Here is an 18208-nt window from a genome sequence, read left to right as displayed (position 1 = left end):
TCACATAATATAAGAAACCATGCTTATTAAATTCAGGAGCATGTCCCCAAACATCAGAATGAATAAGGATAAAAGGAGTTTCAGTGCGATTATTACTACTAGGGTATGAATGTTTATGGCTTTTGGCCAAAATACAAGCCTCACAATCAAATCTATTTTTGAATTTGCAAGAGAAGGGAAAAGTTTTTTTAAGTACCCTAGGGATGGATGACCTAGTCGGCGATGCCATGTCCAAAGCTGATGTTCAACCGATCCACGAACAAGCGCTGTGCTGCCCTGGTGAGACATCTGATCAACATAATACAACCCATTTTCTTCAGTACCACGCCCAATGATCTTCCCTGTTTGAGAATCCTGTACAATACATCCACTAGAGTCCATTAGAACAAAACAATTTAATTCTTTAGTTAACTGGCTAATGGAAAGCAATTTATGAGACAATTGAGGAATTAAAAGGCAGTTGGGTAATCTAATATTATTGGAGATATTAATTGAACCCGAGCCTTTTACACTAATTAGTTCTCCATTAGCAGTCTGGATGTGATTTTTTGTGGGCTGATTTAACTTTTCAAGGTCCATAATGTCATGGGTCATAGTGTCAGTTGCCCCACAATCAAAAACCCATTTTCCCTTTTTGTCAACGTGACTAAGTAAACTAAGTGGATGATTTATGGGTTTAGTTTTATTGTTCATGGACTCAAAACTACTAAGTGGATCAGTGGGCTCAAGGATTTTATTTTCCTGAATAAAATTAGTGGGCTTAGAAAGAGTGTTTAACCTCTTTCTACTAGATTCATATACCCCCCTTTCGTGGGTAGGCACGCAAAAGGTAAGGGTTTTACCTTCATCACTTTCTCTTTCTAAATGCAAACCTGATTTTGTTGTTGAAGCAGCAGCCATGGCTTCTCCTCCTTCACCATCGCCGGCGCTGTACGCCACTATGCTTGTGCTCGGCTTTTTTGCTGTACCCTTGCCTTGATTTTTTGGCCCCTTCTTCTTTCTTTCGGTCCACCATTCCGGGTACCCAATGATTTTGAAGCACCCGTCCTTTGTGTGACGAGTCCCACCACAATGAGTACATTTCAGACTCGCTCGATCGTCTTCTCGCCGGAAAGCTGGTTTTTCAGTTCTTCCCTTTGCCGCGAAGCCGCTACCAATCCTCGGTGAGTCACTTGATGAGGGGTTTGTAGTGGTCTTCATTATGCCACGGCGTGAGAGTTCTCTTCTGATACTAGCGTAGGCCTCTTCGGTCGTTGGAAGTGGATCTCGGTGAAGGAGGTCCCGCCGGTCCTTGTCTAGGGTCTCATCAAGCCCTGCAAGAAACTGATAAAGCCTATTTTGTTGATTTAAACGATTAAAAATCGTTTTATCCTCTGGGCAAGTCATCGGATTGGGAAGCCTTCTATCGATTTCCTTCAAAATCGCTGTGAGTTTGTTGTAATAGACCTCAATCGGGTCTGTCCCTTGTTGAATTTTATTTGCTCTGACCGTGAGGTCAAAAAACTGTAATCCATCTTTACTGCTGCCATACATTGTTTCGATTCCCTTCCATAATTCTCTTGCTGTTGGGTAATCAAGAAACTGATTTTGTAATTCCGGTTCAATATTCTCGATCACCCATGAAATCACAATCGAGTCCCGTTGAGCCCACTTGGTGTACTCGGGATCTTCAGGAGGCGGTGGTGGGGCTGTGATATGGTTTAGCCTCCCCCGTCCTCCAATGCCGAGTTGCATCAACTTAGACCATTTTGTATAATTTTTGTGATTCAGTTTCTTTGAAATTTGGATGGGTTGATTTGAGGTATCAATGGTTGACTTGTTGGTGTTTAACTGTGATAACAGTTGCAATAAGTCTTTCATTGTTACTGGTTTTGAAACAATGGATTCGTTGTCGGTTTCCATGGTAAATGATGTCGCTAAGCGTTTCGGTCGCCGGAAAACAACCTGGCTCTGATACAAGATAAAAGTAAGCATGAGGTCAAAATCTGTAATCATCTTTATGCTGATACATTGTTTCGATTTTTATTTCTTGCTGTTTAACAAAACTGATTTTGTAATTCGTTCTATTCTCGATCACCATGAATCACAATCGAGTCCGTTGAGCCACTTGGTGTACTCGGATCTTCAGGAGGCGGTGGTGGGGTTGTGATATGGTTTGCCTGTCTATGCGAGTTGCATCAATTAGACCATTTTGTATAATTTTTGTGATTCAGTTTCTCTGAATTTGGATGGGTTGATTTGAGGTATCAATGGTTGACTTGTTGGTGTTTAACTGTGATAACATTGCAATAAGTCTTCATTATTACTGGTTTTGAAACAATGGATTCGTTGTCGTTTCCATGGTAAATGATGTCGCCTAAGCGTTTCCGGTCGCCGGAAAACAACCTGGCTCTGATACCAAGATAAAAGGTAAGCACTGAGGTCAAAAATCTGTAATCCATCTTTACTGCTGCCATACATTGTTTCGATTCCCTTCCATAATTCTCTTGCTGTTGGGTAACCAAGAAACTGATTTTGTAATTCCGGTTCAATATTCTCGATCACCCATGAAATCACAATCGAGTCCCGTTGAGCCCACTTGGTGTACTCGGGATCTTCAGGAGGCGGTGGTGGGGTTGTGATATGGTTTAGCCTCCCCCGTCCTCCAATGCCGAGTTGCATCAACTTAGACCATTTTGTATAATTTTTGTGATTCAGTTTCTCTGAAATTTGGATGGGTTGATTTGAGGTATCAATGGTTGACTTGTTGGTGTTTAACTGTGATAACATTTGCAATAAGTCTTCCATTATTACTGGTTTTGAAACAATGGATTCGTTGTCGGTTTCCATGGTAAATGATGTCGCCTAAGCGTTTCCGGTCGCCGGAAAACAACCTGGCTCTGATACCAAGATAAAAGGTAAGCACTGAGGTCAAAAATCTGTAATCCATCTTTACTGCTGCCATACATTGTTTCGATTCCCTTCCATAATTCTCTTGCTGTTGGGTAACCAAGAAACTGATTTTGTAATTCCGGTTCAATATTCTCGATCACCCATGAAATCACAATCGAGTCCCGTTGAGCCCACTTGGTGTACTCGGGATCTTCAGGAGGCGGTGGTGGGGTTGTGATATGGTTTAGCCTCCCCCGTCCTCCAATGCCGAGTTGCATCAACTTAGACCATTTTGTATAATTTTTGTGATTCAGTTTCTCTGAAATTTGGATGGGTTGATTTGAGGTATCAATGGTTGACTTGTTGGTGTTTAACTGTGATAACATTTGCAATAAGTCTTCCATTATTACTGGTTTTGAAACAATGGATTCGTTGTCGGTTTCCATGGTAAATGATGTCGCCTAAGCGTTTCCGGTCGCCGGAAAACAACCTGGCTCTGATACCAAGATAAAAGGTAAGCACTAATTTTGGGTTTTAATTTTTATGTGTTATAATTCGGTTCACGTTTTACAGCAATATATACTGAGTCACTTGCCTTAATAGCATACAGCCACCCTATAATCACTCCTGAAAATTCGGGAATGATTTGATACACTCAGGCTAAGTATGGAAGGTAAAAATTACAAGAATATTACAGAATGTTCTAACATATTCTAATAGATGTTGGGACAATCCTTTCTGTTGCTCAAACTTTGTTAGCAGCATTGGATTGTGATCAGCTTAATAAGATTTGCTCCACTGCTGAGTACAAATCCAAACTCAATGAACTCCGTCTCACTGTCAAAAGAATCGAAGCCGTGCTCAAGGATGCTGAGTCCAAGCAAGAGCTGTCCGAACAAGAACGGCTCTATAATGAACAACTCAAGGATGCTGTTTATGAAGCCGATGATCTCTTCGATGAAATTGTCACTCTTGCTGAGCGGAAGCAGCTCACCCAGGGTATCAACGATCGTGTGCTTTCTGTTTTTACCAAGTTTGGTACTGCTTACAATATGAGTCAGAAGGCTACGAAGATCAAGAGTAAGCTGGATGCTATTGCTTATGATAAACGCTTCAGCTTGAGCATTGATCCTAAGCCTATTAAGAATCGAAGGCCTGAGACTTGTTCCTATGTGTATGATGCTGATGATATCATTGGAAGAGGGCTTGATTTAGAGAAGATTGTTGGTGTGTTGCTTGATTCTAATGTTCAGAAAAATGTTTCTTTCCTTTCTATTGTGGGGATTGGTCGGTTGGGGAAGACTGCTCTTGCCCAACTTGTGTATAACAATGAAAGAGTCACAACTGCATTCTCATTAAAAATGTGGACTTGTGTCTCTGATGAGAATGAGGAGTTGTTGGATGTACAAGGGGTTCTTGATAAGATTCTAGCTTCGGCCACAGGTAAAAAGAAGATGAATGAGGATTTTAACATGGATGTGTTGCAAAGCAAACTTCGAGAACAACTTGCTGGGAAAAAATACTTGCTTGTTTTGGATGATGTATGGACTGAAAATTATGAGCAATGGCAAAAATTGAAGCAATATTTGATGGGAGGTCAGAAAGGAAGCTGGATTGTGGTTACAACACGCTCACATCGAACTGCGGAAATCATAGGAGACCGTCTAAAGCATGAACTAGAAGGCTTGTCAAGGGAAGATTCATTGTGTTTACTTAAAAAAGTAGCATTTGGATCAGAACACTCAAACCCTCCCGAAGACTTGGTCAAAATTGGTGAAGATATTGTAGAGGAATGTGCTTTTGTCCCTCTTGCAATTAGAGTGGTGGGAAGTCTTCTCTTTGGCCAAGAAAAAACATATGTGGCTGAAAATTCAAAAGCTGGGATTAGCGCAAATCAATAGAAGCGAAAATAGCATTATACCTACATTGAAGCTGAGTTACTATCAGCTTGAATCCCCACTGAAAAGTTGTTTCTGTTATTGTGCAGTGTTTCCTAAAGATTATGTGATGGAGAAGAATACATTGATAAGGCTTTGGATGGCACAGGGCTACATCCAGTTGAATGATGATCATCAAAGTCCGGAATATCTTGGTGAGGATTATTTCTCGATCTTGTTGCGGAGAAGTTTCTTGCAAGACGTGAAGAAAGACAAAGAAGGTAATATTAGATCATGTAAGATACATGATTTAATGCATGATCTTGCTCAACAAGTTGTGGGAAAAGAGATTTTTAGAGTGGAAACCATGAATGGGGATGTAGACAATAAAGTTCGTCATCTCACTCTTATTAGACATACAAAAAATTTCTCTTTTACTAAAAATAAGAGCCACCTACGTTCATTTCATCGTAAGGATTCAAGATGGATCAGGTTTGTGCGTCTGTCAAGAATCAAGAGTTTGCCGGGCTCAATAGGTGATCTGATACACCTGAGGTATCTAGACCTCTCATGCATTGAAGGTTTAGAATTTCTCCCAAGATCTATTACAAAACTATACAATCTCCAGACTTTAAACTTAAGTGGTTGTGAAAGTTTGAAAGAATTGCCAAAAGATTTTAGGTCATGTAAGATACATGATTTAATGCATGATCTTGCTCAACAAGTTGTGGGAAAGGAGATTTGTAGAGTGGAAAGCATGAATGGGGATTGGAAGAACAAGGGGCATGTGTAAGCTGAGTTGGCTCCACACTATTAATGAGTTTGTGTTGGGAGACATGAGTTCAAGTAAGAACAGCTTACTTGAAGGATTGGAAGATCTAAAAGCTCTAAGTAACCTGAAAGGTATTCTTGTGATCATGGTTCGATATATGAAGACAGGTTATAAAATAAATGGTGGAAAGGAAGATGGGTGCCTGGTGAACAAGGAACATCTGAAAGAAGTGTTCTTTAATTTCACTAAGAATGGAAGAAAGGAGTATGAAGAATCAGTGATGGAAAAGTTGCAGCCACATTCTAATCTCAAGACCTTTAGTATGGAGGGATATCAATGCCAAGTTGGGCAAGGGACAATTATAACTTGGCTAATCTTGGACAATTATTTGGTGTTGCGAAAAAGTGGAATCAATGCCGAATTGGATGTCCAAACTCACCTCTCTTAGACAACTTCAAATCAGATATTGTTTAGCACGGCTGAAAGAAAGATGCCAAGAATCAACCGGAGAGGACTGGCCCCACATTCAACACATTCCTTCCATTTATATATCAAATAATTAGTGTATTTCTAGACTTAAGGATTGCATTGCTGTTGTAACTCCTACAAAATCACGAATCTATGATGAAATGGGTTCTTGAGATGGATTAATTTATATAGCCTTGTGACATACTACTAATTAAACTAACAACATTGTCACCATTTTAAGTGATGTTCTTATTATAATATTTGAGAGTGACTTGAGAATCTTGTTTTTAATTTTTATGTATTGATGCTCTGGTTTTTCTCATGAAGGAAATGGTGTCCAGGAATCATGTACTTATATCTCAATCAAGGACCCTGACTCGCTATTTTCTTGAAGACGGAGTTGCTACATTCTCCCATCAGAAAATTGTACTAATATACCACTATCCAAATGTTGGTGCAATCTTTTCATTTTTCTTCTTTTCCTTGTAGATTGTAATATTGTATGAGATTATGTCATAAAGTTTTTCTCATGCACTCTTGTGTGATTATGAAACAGTTGAGATGCTGATGAATTTACTTTATAATTCTTCACACTAATGAATTAAGTCATTGTAGTAATTTGCTTCAATGGGTAAGACTAACCCAACTCATTATTTGCTTGCTGTTATCATTCTTACAACCTGAAGGTCCATGGGGTTCGTTTTGTTTCTGAACCAGTAGACCTCACACTGTTTCTGAAAAAGACTCATATTGGATATATGCAGCTGTGTTGTGTAATGTTTACATTATTAGATTATTTGAATCCACTAGTGAAATCGAGTCTCTGCCAGCTTTATTAGGCTGTTGGTGTTGGTCAGAGGCATCAGTCCTGCCTATCGTGTTTTTATTTTTAAACTTTTTATTTTGATGAGAAGCACATTGCACTTATAGTTTACTCACACTGGCAGTGAGAGGTAAGCAACAATCCCTCCAAGTCTCAGAGATTTGGACTCTTATGAGGTTTCTTAAAAACACCTGCATAGTATGAGCAGCTTCTTAAAGATGAAGTCAGGAGAAAATACTCAAACAAACAGTATAAGGATCGTAAGGAGAAAACTACATGACACTAGTACGCTACAACAAAGCATCCACAAACATTAACAAATGCTTCAGTACAATAAGGCTTATAGCCTTGCTTCTTATAATTTTCAACATAAGAAATGTTAATAACCTTATAATCATCATTAACTGAATCATACCCAAGTCCACACATTGTAATGTTATTTTTAAGAGCAAAAGGTGAGATAGGCAACTCTTTCATGGCTGTCGTAGTTGGATTTACTAATAACCACTTGTTAAATGGTTCATTATTCAGCAATATTAACCCATCACAAGAGGCAACATTACTCCTTTCGGTCCGAATATAAATGCGATCACTGAGATTAAGCTTGCTAGCAAAAACAGTGATTTCTTCACTCCTGTAGTGGGCATTTTTAAAATGGACAGAATAGAAAGATGAAGTAGAGTCATTGGAAACAAAGAGGAGTGATTCTTGTGTTGTTGGGATATGTTTGATTCGATTTAGGTGGGTTTTGATGAAATGGGGTTGTGAAAGAAGAGACTTCCATGGCTTCGACACACACGGGGATCTCCCGATTGATTTTGAAGGTAGCCGGGAGAGTATGTTGACAATGATGTCTTGTGGAAGCACCTCCATGTATGCTGGTTATTTGAACTTTTTTGAATGACAATCAGAGGCTTCAAAGGATTCAAATATAATCAAAGAAGATTAATTAGAGCATTTAATGGATTGCACCTAATATCAATTCATGGTGCTGATAAAACACTTAAAATACGAGCTGAATACTTTCACTGAAGCCTTATACATTCCTGGCTTCCTGCTATGTTCCAAGATTCAAGTTCTCCCAAGTGCAACTGTCCGTCCAACTGCAAGAGAGGACTGTCTTTTCTTCACATCGCTTGGTAATCCGTATTAATTTTACAAGACAAATAAATAAATAAGTACGAGTAAAAGTATTTAACTATTTTTAGGTGATTACTCGTATCAAATTGCTGAAATTTGGCCTATTTACTAAATTACTGAAGTAAAAATAATCATTTATTTGCTAACCTCAACTCATTGTGAGAATAAAATTTGCATGTCGTGTACCCCTAGTTTATTTAATAAAACAAATAATAACGTATGATACTAGTTGCTATTCAAAAAACGTATGATACTAGTTCAAAATCAAAAAGGTATGGCCTGTGTTGCAAGCTCGCTACAAATATAAAGTAAAACATACTCTTAATTCAAACCCAAATAATATAGGTTGTTATTTTGGCCAGATGCACCATCTCATTTACAAGTCCTAATACTCCGTATTCTTTTACCCTTAATTGTGCCCTTTTCATCTTATAATTGTATATCTTTATCTATTTATGTTAATGTTACAGCTTGTAAGGAAAGGGAAATGCTAATTGACAGAGTTATCACATGTAAAGAGAAACAGTTACCAACTTACTATGAAAAGATGAGCAAAAGACCAAAAGTTAAGATTATTCGTGTAAATTTTTCATTTAAATTAAGATTAAAGAATTCTTCAAGCTTCCAAATGTTGGACTAATCATTGAGAAGTTAAATCATGTGGGAAGTTATCCCATTAACTACACAAACCATCATGTTAATTAAGCACTCTACTGAGATACAAATTGCCCACTACAAAGGACCTATAATTACCGCAATTGGACTGATTGGAGGCTGATAAATTACTGCTACAAGTCCGCTTCAAAGTTCAAACCCTACAGATGCTCTCTATCTGCATTAAGATTACATCTACACTAGCATACAAGACATGATACAAATGGAGTTAAAATTTGGAGTCAGCGGTTCATTTACCCTTTCCTCTGCCTCTTCGTGTGTAACCTCTCGACTTTCTCTCCTTTTGTGTGTCCTTGACTTTGGATGCCGGGCTATCTCCTGCAACCGGCTGGCTAAAATTTTGTGACAGTTCCTCCTGTTGCATGCTAGAGCTGTTTTGGGAACCATTAACCACAGCGTCAGTTGGTATGTCAATAACTGGCTCCTCTTGAGGGTTTAAGTTATCTTCCATATGAGTATCACGTTCTGCTTGGCTTGAATCAACCAACTTCCCGTTCTCTCCTTCAGATGGCCTTGCCTCATTAGCAGTGTCCTGTGCTTGATCCAAACTGCCCAAAAGATGAGGTATGGATATGATAAGGTTTTCTTTCCATTATAATTCTTTTTTAACATAGATAAGTTTTTCTCAAGAAAGTGTACAAGTTACGCCAATATGATAAGGTTTTCTTCCCATTATAATTCTTTTTTGAACATAGATAAGTTTTTTCTCAAGAAAGTGTACAAGTTACGCCTGACTCACCCAGATGCAGAACACCCATAGCCATTTTCTGCTGTTGTGTCCTTCAACTGCTTCACTTCATCATTATCATTCTGCCTCAACTCTAACACATGGAGCATAGCATAAAAGTTAGCTGACGACAGACAACAGATTATCAATATTCTTCTACATTAACAGGCAAGGTGGACTGCTGTCCAAAAGGAAGAGGGGGGGAAAGGTAGTTTGAATCATGGAAGCAGCTTCTAAAAGCTAACATCCTTCGCACAAAAATATACGAGTTCCAAATTATAGTCAACAAAGCTTTTATACCACAAAATATGCCAATACTTTAATCCTTACACAAAATCTCAGATGAAGCAGTTCTATTCCTCTTTTCCTTCAAAAATAAGACACTTGCTCCACATTTTTTTAATCAAACCAACAATGGAAAAAGAAAAAGGCCGACTTCCCATCATGTATTTTCTTGCTGTTCATCCAACATTATGTGTATACAACTGAGTATTAAGTAATGCACTTTGAGAACAAAAGTATTACCAGCAGCTTCCTGGGACTCTTGGTGCTCCACAGATTGAATAGCCTCCCCCTCCTTCAGGACACAATTTTTAAGAAAATCAAAATATATACATAGAAACCCAAAAACTTCCCTCAAAGACACATGAAAGACCCCCACCCCTTATCTGACCCAAAAATAAGTAAAATTATTAATTTATTATTTATTTGTTTTAGTGGTATAAAAGAAAAAGTCACACAGATGTATCAAGTACAAACCTGGCTGACTCTGTAAAGAGTACTAGTTTCATTTTCTGGCTTATCATGCGTTGACTCTGCAGGGCCTGAAAATAGAGTCAAAATTAATTTAAAGATTAAAAGGTCCTTTTGAAAGCAGAGTAACCAAATTGCTTAGCTTAAAATCAGTCCACATTTATGAATTAGTTCAAAATGTAAAATTCCATTAGGGTCACAATAATATATTCACATCACTATACATTTAATGCCATAGTAAATGCTTCGGTTAAACTACATGCCAGCGAGTATAGGATATACAACTGACCTGCTCCTTCCTCAACTTCTTTATTCAATACTGAATCTTGAGGCAGATTACTTTCAGAAGAAAACAGAATGGTCTTTGTCAGTGGTGCAGAAGCTAATAACTCCTCTGTAGCTTTTGAGCGCACTCTTCGAATTTCCTCCAATAAATTCCAAGAACCAGATGTAAAAGAACTCTTTTTCATCTGCAGGCACATGATGTTCCAAAAAAATTAACAAGAGGAAAAACTATATTACTTCAAGCACATGTTAAAGATAACAGAAATAAGAAGCAATAATGATCAGTAATTCAGTAGCAATACACACACACATACACACACACACACACACACACACACACACAAAAAAAAAAGAAAGAAAATAACAATCATATAAAACCTCCAAACAACATTGCAAGACTGCATCACATGAGACATGATGGGAAGTTCAAACTCAAATACTTCAAAATTGGAACAATGGGGCAAATGTCACTTGCCAAGCATTATAAGATACAAGGCATCAAATTTTATGAGGCCAGTGGCAATGACCTCCAATACCGTCCTCAAAGAAGAAGAAGAAAAAATAAAGGAAAAAAAAGATAATGTTGTCTGATTCACATTAAGCATAGCACACTAGGGATATAAAATACTTCATACATTTTGTTCACCCAGCCAGAATCCATATGTATAAATATAAAACACAAACAGCAATCACTTGAGAGAGTAACCAGCAAGCAAGAATGTTCTTAGCAAAACAATAATAAACCTTCAGCATTAAAAAACGAAAATAACACTGCCACAAAAAGAAACATCACCCAAAGGTAAACATAACAACTCATTCTATCTCTTCAAGCAAAAAAAGTCACTCCTAAAGTAGGAGAAATTCAAGGAAACACAATTATACAAAACATTTTGAAAATATGATTGTCGAAGTACCAATAAAAGTAACTGGATGGTGAGTTACTTTGAAGACAGCAGGATAAGTTAACAAAAATCTAATATAATACCTCAGAGCTGCGTAAGGTTGACATCGGTGTTTCTTCCTTGAAATGTAGCATGCCCAACGGTGATGAAGATCCAGCCTCAGCTTGCTTCAAAGTCGGAGATGCCCAGGCAGGGCGATTCAGCATATATGATCTTGCCATATCCACAGGGGAGCCATTCTCACTTCTGGAGATCTAGCTCAATGAAAAAAATTGATAGCATGTTACCCGTGAATGGCATATACATAGCCGTTATAAAAATTCAAAACAACAAGCCTGAACACAAGTTGATGTGTGCTCATATAGATAGCCGATATAGTAATACATATTACATAGACAACATTTTGTCTAAGTAACATGTTATAAAGCAATCCTCCAGACATCACAGCACTTCCACCCTTGAAAGCATCAAAATAGAACAGTTATACCAAAATACCTATGCCTGCATATCAGCCAGTGACCCAGAACCTGATAGCAGCCAAAGTTATGGACACTCATGAACATATACAGCACAAGCAAGGTTGTACAAAGTAATCATAAACACACGCACGACAAAGACGAGTATATCCAGATTTTAAAAAACAACTAATCAACACACAAAAGCTGAACATCCAGGCAACCTTGTTAAATTTTGATAACATATCAACGTAAAGACATTGACAAGATTTGTAAGAAAAGGTACTGACTTGGAATGGTGACGCCACATTTGCCGAATCAAGCTCCATCTCAAACTTTTTCTTTGAGCCTGATCTTTTCTCCTGCAGCCATTTCCTGGCTTCCATAATTGCTGAGGTTCGCATATTTGGAGAAGTTTCGCCTTGAGGACATAAATCAGGAAAAAAAAAAAAAAAACAGTTCTATCAGGCAATTACATAGACATTGCTGTCAATATCAGGATCAAAATCTTGCAAAGCAGTTTACCAAAAGTTCCATTGCTGTCCACTATACGAGACCTGACAAGTTTTATCAATTCATTTGCTTCTTTCCTGGCCAGAGAAAACATCAACTGACATGAACATACAACTCCAAATTGAACATGTTAAGTAAACTAATAAAAAAGATATGAAGTCAACCATATCTGCTGACTGCTGTAAATGCCAGACAGCAAAATGGGAAATAGTTGATTCAGATAATTGTTGCCCTAAGGCCAATGTCCAGTACCAATTATGTATATGATATCCTTAAGTATGCTTATAAAGTAATTGCATTGCTATTTTGTGATAAACTATTCTTAAGCTTGTTAAGATAGTTAGTATAGTCATACAAATTCAAATGTTAGACATCATACATCAAATAAAGGCAGTGAGCGAATAAAACGTAAATAGAAGAATAATGAAAGAACAGGGAACTGTCAAGCCATATTAATCCAGTAGAGAAGCATTTACCATCCCCCCATGGCCTAAAGAGAAATCGCCATTTTTAAAGCCTCAAAATATATTGTATGTAAAAGACTAGCAATCTGATTTGTGTAATTATATAATTAAGCAGAAATTTAAGGCTGAAAGCTTGAAATTATATTAAACTTGCTGATGGCTTCTTACAAAAGGTAGTAGGTTAGCCTATAAATCTCAAATCAGTGATTTTAGGTCACCACTCTCAAAATAGAGACTTGAGATCACAACTCTCATTTACTCTAAAATTTCTGCCTCTTTCTCCTTTCTCCCTTCACTCTATTTATACTAAGGCTAAAGACTATTAATCTGATAATACTAGACTAGTAGACTTCCCAATTTGCCCCTCCTAAAGTTAGTCTATTACATTATACGGAAGGCATTTTCCAACACTAGTCAAATTTGTATTAAAAAATTATCAGCATTCAGTGGCATGTAACAATGCAGAGAACAGACTAACCCATGATCCATTCACCCACCATTAATGTTGACCCTTATATCTGCATATGCCCTTAAGCATAAGTATAGTGTATAGTCTAGCTGTAGGCTCCTATGTTGTCAACTCTAATTTATTGAGTATGGCCCTGATACATAGGAATCAGTTATTTTATAGGCATACATGAATATGAGTCAATGAAATGACTTTTTAAAAAGCTACAATCAAATCATACTGTCTATAGTCATACATAAACCACATTCACTTCATGAATGACTTTACTGCCATAAGTAATAAATCATTATCCTACTAAACAACAAATATTAATATATATTGTAGAATGAAAGGGAGGGGAAGAGGGGATAAACAAAGAGTAAACAAAAACGAAGATTAGGGGAAGGAAGATGTTAACTTGCATATTTCTTCCAAATCTTTCATTGGAATGTTTTGGTTTATTAAAAAGTAATGAAAATGATCCCTTCCAATTTTGCACCCTTCCCACCCCCCAAATCATACCCAAAGGTCCCAACAAGAAAAGATGAATCCCTCACTTTTCTTCCCTCCCTTTCCCTTAAAATTATCCTTATCTAAACACATTATATATGCGGACCAAGAAGCTTCAAATAGAAAAATAAGCAGAATTCTGCAAATATTTAGTACCTTGAATATGTCTCTTCAGTCACCAATTGTTCAATTGCACGCTTATTATCACTCTTGCTGGATGGAGACAACACCTTAGAAATGAAATACAATGCGTCAGCTCTCATCTTAGCCTAAATTTTAGTACCACTAGAGGTTGCAAATATTCATGAAAGGTAACAAGAGGCAAATTATGGACAGTAGAATACACCCATTCAAGTCCCAAATGCACACTATAGCTCTAAGTAAGCAAAGTACCAACCCTTATTAGCTTGAAGCAACCTAAATTTGATTGCTAACTGTTGTACCAAAACCTCAGCCAGATTATATGTAACCCCCCCCCCCCAAACCCCCCAAAGATACACACACGCACACGCAAACCTAATAAAAGCATGGGCATGAAACTTAAACCGCCATAAGGATATATACAACATTAAAGCACGTGCGCGCATGCACACACGGTGTCAATTTACAAACCTAATAAAACATGGGAAATAAAACTCAAACCACCTTAAGGATACATACAAAATCAAAGCTCTAGAGCTTAATCTAAATAAAGGCTAGAACTGCACAACCATCCTTCATAGATTACAAAAATAGAAAGATTACCTTCAACTGTGAATGATATGAAACAGCTTACATATTCATACAGCTATATATAATTACTAAACAGATTAAATAAGGCTTATGACTTGCAAAAAAAAAAGGAATTAATTAGAATCTAACCTTATCTAGTCTATCATCCTCATGAAATGAGATGTCATTCCCAATCTTCTCCTCCTCGTCATCATTATCTGAAGTCAAACAAACCCCATGCTTTTGATTGCAGATAGATACAAAGAAAAACAATCCACTCCACAAACTTCAAAATGTAATCACACTACTTAGCACTAGTTAATGCAGAGAATAAGAAAAGTAGCCCCCACAATGATAGCTGCAGCAATGATGAAGACTGATGTACATAACAGTGTATATATGATTTTTTTTTACTTATGCTAAGATAACCTGGCATGCTTGGACAGTTAAAAAAAATGAATATCATGACTCCAATTTAACAAAACTGAAAGCCAAAATCATTAAGAAGAATCAAAATGTGACAAACCATCAACTTGTGGAAGCATCAGGAAAAACAAATCAATGCCTCTTTAACAGTAAAAGCACATGTTTGCACCAATTTAACAATATACAAGAAACTTTAACCAAACAAATAAAGGTCATTGTTTAAAATAAATAAATAAATAACACTCTCTCTGTTATATTTTGTTTGTCCCATTTGTAATCTTGGAAGATTATGATGCAAATAGAATCTTATACTTAAATGTCTTTTCTGTTCTTCAAAAATAGTCAAGTTGGATCTTGTTAGATTCGTTTCAATTTTAAGTTTTCAAATATGTAAATTTTAAATAACTTTTTGTATTAGCTACAATATTGCATTGAAAATTGTGCAAAAAGCAAACATTAAAAAATAGAGGGAGTAACAATAACAGGAATATATAGATTTGTCAAGTGTAGAATGAAGGATACATTCAGGCATTGTTTGACAAATGAATTCAGCCAACTGTAATGTTGGTTTCTGGGAATTAATTAAGTGACATAATCATAGATTAATAAAAACAGATAGATAAATGAACAAATAAATAAATAACTTGAACAATCACTAGAATAGCCTACTTGTCAGTTTTTCTAGCCAAAAATGGTTTCTCATTTCACAGTGTACCCGCAAACTGTGACCAATCCTTTATCATATCATATTTAATTATAAAACCCTGTAAAGGTATATGTCTCACATTCACATCAACTCACGCGAAATGTGATCTATGGCACTTGGTGGAGTGACTATCTAATGGAGTGACTATCTAAAGCACTGGAGCACAACCTTGGCTACACATTACATCTTCAAGCATTGGCAGCTTAAGAACCTAATACTCCTATATACTGTGATAGAAAACAAAAGCAAAAGTCCCCCCTCCTTCCGGTCTACAATGACAGAGGATCAAATCTGCATCCCTCCCCCCTTTCATAAAGGCACCTACCCCTAATCATACACTGTACACTGCATCTTTGTGCAACTCTAATCAGTAGTCTTCCAGAAATAAACCTGGCTATGAGACAAATTGAAAACTAGCACAGCCCTTGCTTCTTCGTATTAACTTGCCAAGAGCAACCATTCTACTTCTAACTCTGATAATCACATATTTGAGTAACACTTTTCTCCAAAAGGGAAAATTTCAGCTTATAAATTTTTATGCTTTTTCTCAAACATCAATTCAATCCTTAAACAAAAATGAAAAATACTTCGCACTTCATCAGCTAGATTCCATTGACAATCTAAAACACTATTCTGTTATTCAAGATATATTAATCTTCTGAACTGTTTTCTCTTTCACTTCAACTCTAATGCGTCAAAAGGATGATAATTTCCACTACCCATTTCTTATTGCACATGACTTCAAGCTTTGAGAGCATGAGGTCCAAAAAGGCCATGTTCAAAATCCCCAACACCACGGAAAACCAACCACTCATCTCTAGAGCCAGGCAACTCCTTTCACAAATGTCAACACACCAATCCTAACCATAACAAAGTGACTAACTTGATTCAATTTAAGCCGTGAGGCATTTGTCACACCCCCCGATCACCAAACCAATACTACCAGATACTTTACCAATAAGACTCCATAAAAAGCCAACCAAACGTAGAAATTTAAAAATTCATGAAATATAGAAATTACAAGCAAAGTTTCCTCTTTGCAGAACATTCAAGCAATAATCCAACACATTCCGAAACCCGAATCCGAATACCCCTCCACCCAATCAAAATACCCCTACATAACAAATTTACACAATCTCAAACAGCTTTTCAGATGCATAATCTTCAACAAATTTCATCAAAATCAAACTACACAAACATAAAACCAATCAAACCATCAATCATTCTTTCAATACCTCCATTACCCCATCCTCAAACCTCAAACAATCACCAACAACACAAAAACATAAAATCCAAAAAAAAAAACCTCAAAATCCAACAAAATCAAAATTACCAGAGGAATTTTCATCAGAGGAAGAAGACGACGACGAATAATCACTCGCGAAAAACGAAAGAATCTTTCCAGCACCAGAAGCAATGACTTTTGCAGGATAAATCAAACCAGAAAGCCAATTAGGGTTTTCAGGGTCGTCGGAAGGCGGAGGAGGAGGAGGTGGAGATGGTCGAGAATACGGAGTGCTACGAACTCGCCGGTTTTTCACTATCTTTCCACCGACGCCGCCGTCGCCGGCGGTTCGCAGGGAAGAGGTGGTCGCCATTTTTGGGAGGAGAGAGAAAGTTGAACAACGAACTGTGGAATGCAACGGTTTTGGTTTTCGGATGAGAGAGAAAAAGAGGAGTTCAGATTTAATTTTTTTTTATTATTTAAATTTTTTTTTGTAATGTTTGTTTTTATTTAACTGTTTTTTTATGTTTTTTATTTTTATTTATTGGAATTGGAAAGTTGGGGTGTTTGGTGTAGTGTAGCCGTTGGTGAGCGTGTGGTTTGAAGTGGATTTAGGGCTTATTGTTTTTTTTTTTTTTGATGTGAGGAGAGGGGTATTTTTGTAATTTTGATCGTTTGGTGGTAGTGAAGGAGAGGTAGGGAGCAAATTTTGGAATCTATTATGGAGTAACTATTACTCGTACCAAACCAAAATATACTGACATGACACTTGTCGACTTCTTGTTAAAAAAAATTCCCGCCAAAATTATTTTTGACATAATAATTTTTATTCTCTATTTTTTTCCTCCTAATTAATATCTAAAACTAAACAAATACAATATTTCTTTCAAAATTAATTAATAAGATTATTATCACGCCTTTTTCAAATACAGAATATTGATAACTATTTTAAACAAATAATATCTATTTAAGTCGTGCAACGCACGGGATTAAACTAGTCCGCTTATATGTTTCACTTTCATGAGATTGAGGTGTGGGAATAACGTTACTGTTAATCACCTTTTTTTTTTTACGAAAACTGTTAATCACCTTAAAGTAGACTAGTTGGGTCGAATTCGAATTAGATTTGGGTGGTTAAGAAAAACTATCTCAAGTATTATAAAACCATATAATCATTGTAAAATATGATGATAGATCCAATCAGGTCGAGTTCATGTCATTTGGATTATCACTAAGTAAATTCATATCAAATTTAAGTTGGATCAAGTTAACGGATCAAGTCAGGGATTGATAGATCTACCTCAAAGATATTAAAAAGACATTAGGTTTCTTTGATTCATGTGAATTTTGCCTAACAAATGTACTTATATTTTAGATAATTTTATGAGGAACTACCCCATTAATGTTTTGCTTGTGTACTTACTCGAGTTTTATGTAAAAATTAAACTTTATCTATC

At 36.8% G+C, this 18208-nt stretch overlaps 3 protein-coding genes across 3 annotated transcripts; 1 reads left to right on the top strand and 2 right to left on the bottom strand.

Annotated features, from left to right (window-relative positions):
* Window positions 1-2359: 2359 nt before the first annotated feature.
* On the top strand, window positions 2360-6616 carry LOC110705352 (putative disease resistance protein RGA3). Its single transcript, XM_021883196.1, has 3 exons — window positions 2360-2897; window positions 3386-5029; window positions 6316-6616. Exon 2 carries the CDS (start codon window positions 3924-3926, stop codon window positions 4770-4772), a length of 849 nt encoding a protein of 282 aa, XP_021738888.1. The 5' UTR covers window positions 2360-2897; window positions 3386-3923; the 3' UTR covers window positions 4773-5029; window positions 6316-6616.
* A 477-nt stretch (window positions 6617-7093) lies between these two features.
* LOC110705801 (F-box protein CPR30-like) lies at window positions 7094-7718 on the bottom strand. Its single transcript, XM_021883734.1, has one exon. The coding sequence runs from the start codon at window positions 7682-7684 to the stop codon at window positions 7094-7096; it is 591 nt and encodes a 196-aa protein (XP_021739426.1). The 5' UTR covers window positions 7685-7718.
* A 799-nt stretch (window positions 7719-8517) lies between these two features.
* LOC110705350 (protein KAKU4-like) lies at window positions 8518-17353 on the bottom strand. The gene is made up of 11 exons (XM_021883195.1): window positions 16860-17353; window positions 14545-14612; window positions 13840-13913; window positions 12274-12338; window positions 12039-12169; window positions 11377-11547; window positions 10396-10576; window positions 10113-10177; window positions 9879-9930; window positions 9366-9447; window positions 8518-9174 (listed from the first exon to the last, which is right to left on the bottom strand). Exons 1-11 carry the CDS (start codon window positions 17122-17124, stop codon window positions 8856-8858), a joined length of 1473 nt encoding a protein of 490 aa, XP_021738887.1. The 5' UTR covers window positions 17125-17353; the 3' UTR covers window positions 8518-8855.
* Window positions 17354-18208: the final 855 nt, after the last annotated feature.

The sequence above is a fragment of the Chenopodium quinoa genome, unplaced genomic scaffold, assembly GCF_001683475.1.
Source record: "Chenopodium quinoa cultivar QQ74 unplaced genomic scaffold, ASM168347v1, whole genome shotgun sequence".
In the NCBI taxonomy this organism is placed as follows: Eukaryota; Viridiplantae; Streptophyta; class Magnoliopsida; order Caryophyllales; family Amaranthaceae; genus Chenopodium; species Chenopodium quinoa.
This window is presented reverse-complemented; position numbering and strand designations above follow the sequence as displayed.